Source organism: Sciurus carolinensis, chromosome 3 (assembly GCF_902686445.1).
Source record: "Sciurus carolinensis chromosome 3, mSciCar1.2, whole genome shotgun sequence".
Lineage (NCBI taxonomy): Eukaryota > Metazoa > Chordata > Mammalia > Rodentia > Sciuridae > Sciurus > Sciurus carolinensis.
The window spans coordinates 64,703,604-64,710,942 of record NC_062215.1 but is presented as its reverse complement, the minus strand read 5'-3'; the positions used below and the strand labels follow the sequence as shown (position 1 = coordinate 64,710,942).

At 51.8% G+C, this 7,339-nt stretch overlaps 1 protein-coding gene across 1 annotated transcript; it reads right to left on the bottom strand.

Moving 5' to 3' along the window:
- Window positions 1–1,498: 1,498 nt before the first annotated feature.
- Unc119 (unc-119 lipid binding chaperone) lies at window positions 1,499–7,187 on the bottom strand. Its single transcript, XM_047545414.1, has 5 exons — window positions 6,912–7,187; window positions 3,369–3,482; window positions 2,771–2,873; window positions 2,434–2,606; window positions 1,499–2,165 (listed from the first exon to the last, which is right to left on the bottom strand). Exons 1-5 carry the CDS (start codon window positions 7,129–7,131, stop codon window positions 2,053–2,055), a joined length of 723 nt encoding a protein of 240 aa, XP_047401370.1. The 5' UTR covers window positions 7,132–7,187; the 3' UTR covers window positions 1,499–2,052.
- Between the last annotated feature and the right edge of the window lie 152 nt (window positions 7,188–7,339).

Here is a 7,339-nt window from a genome sequence, read left to right as displayed (position 1 = left end):
ACGTGTGATGTTGGGAACATGATGCATGCCATAAAATCTGTGGGACACAGTGCTGTGCCTCTTTCTGGAATTTGGAGAAGACTAGCACCTCTGGGTCAATGACCAGTCAGCTACTCCCCACTCTCATTTCTTTCCTTTCTCATTTCTTCTCGTTGCTAGCTAACTACCTCCACTAACATATATTTTGTTATTCAGAGATGTCTTTGTTTTGTTTTATCCTACTTAGAATTCTTTCTTTAGTTCCTTAGTCCCTTGTTCTTTTGTTGCAGCTTATACTAAAAGATTTTTCAGTTTTATTTCCAAAAACTTTGAGGCATAATTGATTTTTGATAAATGCACACATTAAAGTTGTATCCTGAGGAACCATCAACATGACTAAGATCATGAATGTGCATATCACCCCTTTTCGTCCCCTTCCTGTCCCCAGGCAACTGCTGATCTGCTTCCTCTCACTCAGAATAGTTTGCATTTTCTGGATTTTTAAAAAAATTTTTTATTTTGGTATTGGGGATTGAACCCAGGGGTGCTTTACCATGTAGCTACATTCCTTGTGCTTTTTCTTTCTTTCTTCCTTTTTTTTTTTTTTTTTTTTTTTTTTATTTGAGATAGGATCTTGGGAAGTTGCTTAGGGCCTTACTAATTTGCTGAGGCTAACCATGAACTTGCAATCCTCCTGCTTCAGCCTCCTGAATCATTGGAATTTCAGGTGTGCACCAGATTTTATTTAAATAGAATCATACATGTATATTTTTGTCCAGCTTCCCTTGGCATTTTTTGTTTCCTCCATGTTGCATTATCAGTAGTTTCTTCTTTTTAGTGCTAAGCATTTCTTTGTATGCATATTCTAAATTTGTGTATCTATTCACCTATCTATTTATGTGGTATATATATGCAGATTTTAGCCATCTTCAAAACAGTTGCCAAGAACGTTACTGTATTAGTCTTGCAGCAGACACCTGTGGTTCTCTTGGGTGATGTCTATGAATGGAACATGTGGATCCTGCAAAATTACTGAGCTGTTTGCCAAAGTGGCCACTACTTTATATTCTTACCACAGGGTAGAAAGTACCAGCTGCTTCACATTTTCACCAGCACTCATGTATGATCAGTATTTCTTTAAATATATCATATAATATAACTTTATTACTGGGATCCTACACCACAGGCCTAACTCCATGGATCTGAACAAACCAGGTCTGGCCACTCAAACACCAAATAGAAAAGGTAATGGTGAAAGCAGAAAAAGAACTTTTAATTAATATGGCCATATTGGGAAGTCAAAGTGAGATCCATCCTGTCCTATCTGCCAATTCTAGATGCTGAACATGATGTCATGTTTCAGAGAATTAGGGGACAAGAGGACTAGGGGTATGGTAGTGGGGTCAGAGGGCACTCAGAGGTGGGGAGATTTTTACTCCTGAGCACATTGCTGCCTGCCCATACCCTACTCTACCCCTGCCTTTGCTCACACACACACCCACAGGATGTCTACACCAGAGAACAGAAAAGGAAAAAAGTTTATTGAAAACTATATACAGTTGGTCCAGCTCCTACCACAGGCTACAATCTGGGCCAGTCCCTCCTATACCTTAGGCAGTGTCTCGGCCCCAGATGGAAGAAGCTGGGGCTAGGGCCAGGGCCCAGACCCACTGTGGATCATAGAGAATTACAACTCTAAATGGCCTGGAGGTGGCAGGTAGGGGACAGAGAATGGATCCCTGCCCTGTTCTAGTCACAGCCTGGAGTAGGGGACACTATTCTGAAACTTGGGCCCAAGAGGGCCAAGTTAGACTGTCTGGGAGTCCTGGCTGCTCCTCTTGTAGGAGGCTCTTCTGGACATGGAGGTAAACAGCCTCACTACTACCCATCCCCATGTACCAGACCCCATGGGCTTCAAGGGCTTGGCCTGGGGACACTAGTCACCCTTCCTCCCAACATTGACTTGGGGTCCAGGGTTCCTGGAGCACTCCCCATGTAGAGGACCTAGAGTTGACAGGTGATGCTGGATAGTCAGAGCTCAGGACCTCCTGGACTAAGGGGCAGTTTGGGGGATCAGGGTGTCCCACTGTAGGAATAGTCTGCTTTATTGTGCATCACCAGCCGGTCATCCACGAAGTAGAAGCTGTCAGACTGTGTCTCATATGGGTGACGAATCATCTCGCTGACTGTAAGAGAAGCCCAGCCAAGGCAAAAGGTCAGAAGCCTGAGCCACACCACCGCAGGGGCTTCAGGTTGGGGGGGACAGGGATAGCGGAACCACCTCAGGGAGTTCCTCAATCTTTTTGAGCCCGTTTCCCTATAGGTGACATGGGTATAATGCAAGACACAAAAGTGACCCAGGATGGGAGTCAGGTCCACAAGCACCCCTCCCCTTGCCAGCTTAGTCCCCAAATAGCCCCCACTCGCCCCGTTCCCACCCCTCTGCCCACGCACTCAGCTCCTCAGAGAGAGGGGGGAAGTCATAGATGTGCTCGCATGTGTTCTTGCTGCTGGGGATGCAGAAACCAAAGTGGAAGTCAAAGCTTTTGAGTAGCTGGTTGCGGAAGTAGTGCCTCTCAATCATTCGGAAGTTGTTGACTGGCTTGTCTCCCACTGTGAACTCCACCCTGTGCAAGAGAAGGGGGCAGGGCTGAATCTGGCCTTGGCGACAGCCAGCCAGGTGGACAGACTCTGGACAGAGCACCCCTGAGGGGGGCTCAGTAAGAATTCAGAAAGGGCTGCTCCCCTTCACTCCCTCACCCCTAGCCCTCATCCCAGCCCAGTGACTCACGTGGCTCCCACCTGCCTCAGGCGGAGGAAGGCAGGCGTGAACTGGTAGCGGACAAAGCGTCCAGCATTGGGATCCAGGTCCCGCCGATTGATGGGCAACCGCTCTGCAATGTACCCCAGTTAGCTTTAGTGGGCTTCTAGCTGGGGCCCTTACCCACCCAGGGTTCCACTCCTGATCCGAGTCTATCTGAATCTTAAATAACTACCTGAGAGATTCTGATGCATACTTAGAGTTCAGGATTTGGGCCAAATGGCGTCACCTAGGGGTTCTACATCAGGAAGTCACCAATTTCCATGGAGGTTCCCAGAGCCACAGGATGCACACAGGCATGGGACCTCTGGGACTGCAGTTTCTAGGGAGGCCTGCAGAGGGCAGGCTTGCAAGAAACTAAAGGGGCAGGACTGTCCTCCTAAGATGTCCACCCCTAGAATGAGATGGAAGGAAAATAAGAGACCTCGCTGCCTGACTACTCCTGAAAATGCTGGGGTCTGAGCCCCAGTTCTGCTCTGTTTCTCCTGTGGTCTGAAAAGTCCCTGGACAGCCCAATCTACACACTTTCCCTTCTCCTCTCTGTCAGTGGCCCAGCCAGTTGGCTCACCTGAGGCGGGGGGCTTCTTGATTTCAAAGAGGACAGTGCCTGAGTCCATGTCCCGGATCTTGAACCTGACAAAGTCGATCTTGTAGATATTCTCCTCAGGGGAGCACAGGTAGTCTAGGAGAGACAGGGAGCTGAGCAAGGAAGGGACCCTAAAGTCCTTGTTTCCAGTTCAGCTTTTGTGGGATCATGGCCTTGCTACTGCTTTCTCTGATCCTTATGGTCACTGCACTCCGGAAGGAGTGAATTAAGTCCCTGTTCTGGGGGAGCCCGCAGAGTGTACAGGATGTAATTCTGCCATGGGGATTTAATAGTGGATGAGAGTAGCCTCTAGGAGTCAGGCACGGGCAAAGCAGAGTGGAGGATAAAGCCACCTCCCTCCATACTCTGCCCCCCACCCTGGAGTTTAGGACCTTTACTCCAGCCTCTGCTCTGCCAGGCTGGCTGGCTGCCTTTGGGCCACACAGGTCTCCAGGTTGGTAGGATCCTCTTGCATACATCCCTGCCTTTGGAAATCTCACTCCAAAGAAGGTGACACAGCTCTGCCTTGGGAAAGATACAGTCCTTCCCTGGAAGGTGCTCCCACTCTCACTCTGTGGCTGCCCCTTGGCATAACATCTAGAAGTGTCAGGCAAGGCTGATCTTGAGGTGACTTCCTCTGAGATGGGTACAGCTGGGGCAGGTACAAAACCCCTTCCCTGTTTCTCCTCACCCCCAACCCCCCTCCCCCATAAGCAGCTTATGCAAGCCCAGTTCCCTTAAGCAGCTTAGCCAAAGCTCTGCTGATCCAGTCCAGAGCCTAGGATATTTTGGGGAAGGGCCCAACTTTCCTCCCATCCTCTGTTGATCTCCAAATGGAAGGAAGTCTTTAGCATACAGAGGGACCCCCTTAGAGGTCATCTATCTAGCCTTGGCCCTGAGCCATCCCCACAGAGAAAGTACTCCCTGGTTCCCAGAGAATATAGTTTAAGCCAGGAAAAGGATGGGACAGGTGCATCAGGGGTGTGCAAGAAAGGAAGGAGAGTCCTCAGGCCCAGAAGGGAAACTCAAGCCCTGCCTGAGGAAGTTCAGCAATCTACAGAGCCTTATCTAATCCGCATTGTCCTTGCAGTAGATATACAAGTGCTCAAGAAGGCCCTGGAAATAAACAGGAAGGGGCAAAGAGGTGCAGGCTGGTGCTGTCAGCCTGCACAGACCACATCCTCCCCTGGTGGCCTATAGAGACCTAGAAGTCACCCTCCAAGATCCTAGGCCACCTCCTATTACTCTGTGGTAGGAAGAGGAAGTGAATATAAAGTCATTCTCTCTTCCTCAGGTTTGTCTCTTCCCCATGCCTGGGGCAGCCCCCTCCAGAAAGTCCTTTTGGCTGTCCTCTGGCACCTAGGGACCCATTAGGAACTACCTAAAGCTTAGCGAGGGCCCTGAGCCTTTACGTGTTACCATGGCCCAAAATGTTGAGGAAGGAAGGAAACTGGAAGTGGGAAGCTTCTCCCTCACCCCGTACATACCTTATTTACACAGAAAGTAACAACTAGTCCAAAGATACAGAAAGGTGCAGGGCATAGGGTGAGGAAGGGAACAGGACCCTAGTTGTGACTCCCTGCAAGTTCCCCACTTCCTTCCCCCATTCCCAACTTTGGAAGCCTCTCCTCTCTTTGGGAACAATTTTGTTTTATTTTTGTTTTTGCTTTTTGCAGTCTGACCCCAGCCCTTCAATCTTAGGAGGAAGTGAGGACAGGGGATGCAGATGGCTCAGAATACCAACCACAACCACTCCCTCCCTTCTGCCAGGGAAGCTGAAGCGTAGGGCCCAGGGTTGGGCCAGAGTGAGGGACAGAGTGGCTGAGGGCTCAGAACACAACTGTCCCTTCCTTTCAGCCCCAAATAGCTTCCTAAGCTGGATTCAGAGCCCAGTAATCCAGGAACAGCAAACCTCAGATCCATGTGATTAGGGTCAGAAGACCCAGGCAAGGAGTGCCAGGGTAGAGAGCCCTGGTTCCCAGCTCTCAAATCCTGCACAGGAAAGAGCTCCAACACAGCCCCTACCCCTATTCATTCCCCATAGGTGCCTCATCTCTAAGGGTTATGAATTTCCTTCAAGTTAGGAAACACATGTTGTAACTTCACCTGGAAGCCTCCTTTGGTTGCAAAGTAAACTCCCCAAATGATCCAGGACTCAAACAGGTCAGTCTGACGTTCATCCCCAGAGCTATCTGAATCCGAAATGCTGCTGTTGCAAACTGCAGCCCAACTGACTCCAACATCAGCTTGTTTCACCAATGCCTGCTTATGCAAGGACGCTTAGCCATTTGGGGGTGCAGCCAAGAATGGCTGCTGCCTAGCTCAGAAAAGGAAAGAGACCCCAGGGACGCAGATGCACAGGCTCTGGCTTGCCATTTTGGTCCTCTCCACAGTTTCATCTAGGAGCCCTGGGTTATCCCCATCCTAATGTAGGGAAGACCTAAGGGTGCTCTCACAAAGGGAGCCAGGGCAGGTCACTGGGTAAACGAAGCCAAGGTGAAGGCCACTGTCTCACTAAATACCTCCCATTCTTCAAGGCTAGTCAAGCCTCTGCCATGAAGTTTCCGGAGTCTTTGTTCCCTATCTATGGTGACCCTTGCCTCTGCCCTGAATACCCAGTTGTTTGCCTCCAGGCAGCAGCCCTGTGAGGACCCCCCCTCCCATAATACTAATAAAAGAACCCTATTTACAGAGCATGCATAACATGCCACTGTAGAAAATCAGAGGACTTATTTTATTTTCACAATAACCTTATGAGGGAGGTGTCATCCCCATTTTACAGATGAAGATACATGCTCAGAGAAATGAAGTTACATGTCCAAGGTCACACAGCCCATCAGGAGGCAACATTGGTACCCTCAACCCAGGCAGTCAAGTCCAGAAACTCACAAACAGTGGGGACCAGGCTTCTCTTGATGTCAGAGCCCCTGAGGAGCATGGGACCCAGCCTAGATTTGAGGGGGTAAAAAGGACAGGACCCTTGGCCAATACACTGAAGCTTCCTGCTCAGTTCCTTTCCAGGGTAACGAAATGGTCCCAGACCACCTGGGTGACCCAGGGTGAGGGCATAAATGGTCAGGGAGACTTGAGGGTCTTAAGCTTCCTAATTAATTCAGTCTCCACCTAGTCTCCAGGGTGGGGGCTCAGCCCCCCCTTCTCATTAGTGCACACAGGCCCAAAATGGTTCTGAAGATTCCACAGGGAAAGGGTTAGAGTTGCAGTTGCTGCCCCACCTCCACCATGGGAAAAGGGGTGGGTCCCTCAAAAAGGAAGGAGTGGGGTGGAAATAAACCTCTACAAGAACAGGGGTGCACAGGTAGATCAAGGGAATCGAGGGAAAGGGGGCTTAAAGATCCCAGACTTGGAAGAAGAAGGGAGAGGAGTTAAGAGTAGGGGACACAGGAGACCGGGAACGGGTGGGGGAGGGGCAGCGGGGGGAGGAGGGGCAGGGGGCGGGAGCCCGGGCTCCACGCGCCGCGCGGGCCCCCTCCCGCCCGCGGGCGGCGCTCCCTCGCCGGTGCTCACCGCCGGTGATGCGCTGCAGCCCCAGCACGTCCTCCGGCCCGATGGGCTGCTTTCCCTGCAGCGGCCCCGGCCTGGGCCCCGGGCCTGCCTCCGGCTCCGACTCAGACCCAGATTCGGATTCCGCCCGCGGCTCCGGCGTGGGTTCCACGCTCGTGCCCGAAGCCCCTGGAGCGGGCTCTGTTCCCGTTCCGTCCCCACCGCCGCCCTTCTTCACCTTCATGGCCTCGCGGGGCCAAGGATAGCCTGCTGCCGCCGCCACTGCCTGCGCCGGCGGGAGCCTGGGGAAGGGGGAGCGTCCGCAGCCCCGCCCCCGGCCGGGCCCCAGGTGCCGTCCCGCCCCCAGCCCCGCCCCCAGGGTGGGTCCCGCTCTGACCCCGCCCTCCGCCGGGTCCACTCGGACTGAAAAGCTGCGGGCCCAGGTCCAGGGT

Excerpts from the sequence above, each read along its gene's own strand:
- Unc119 (XM_047545414.1), bottom strand. The coding sequence starts at position 7,131 with ATGAAGGTGAAGAAGGGCGGCGGTGGGGACGGAACGGGAACAGAGCCC. Across the intron at positions 3,483-6,911 it reads GCTGCAGCGCATCACCGGCG|ACTACCTGTGCTCCCCTGAG; the intron begins GTGAGCACCGGC and ends TGTCTCTCCTAG. Across the intron at positions 2,166-2,433 it reads CCCTCTCTCTGAGGAGCTGA|TCAGCGAGATGATTCGTCAC; the intron begins GTGCGTGGGCAG and ends CTTCTCTTACAG.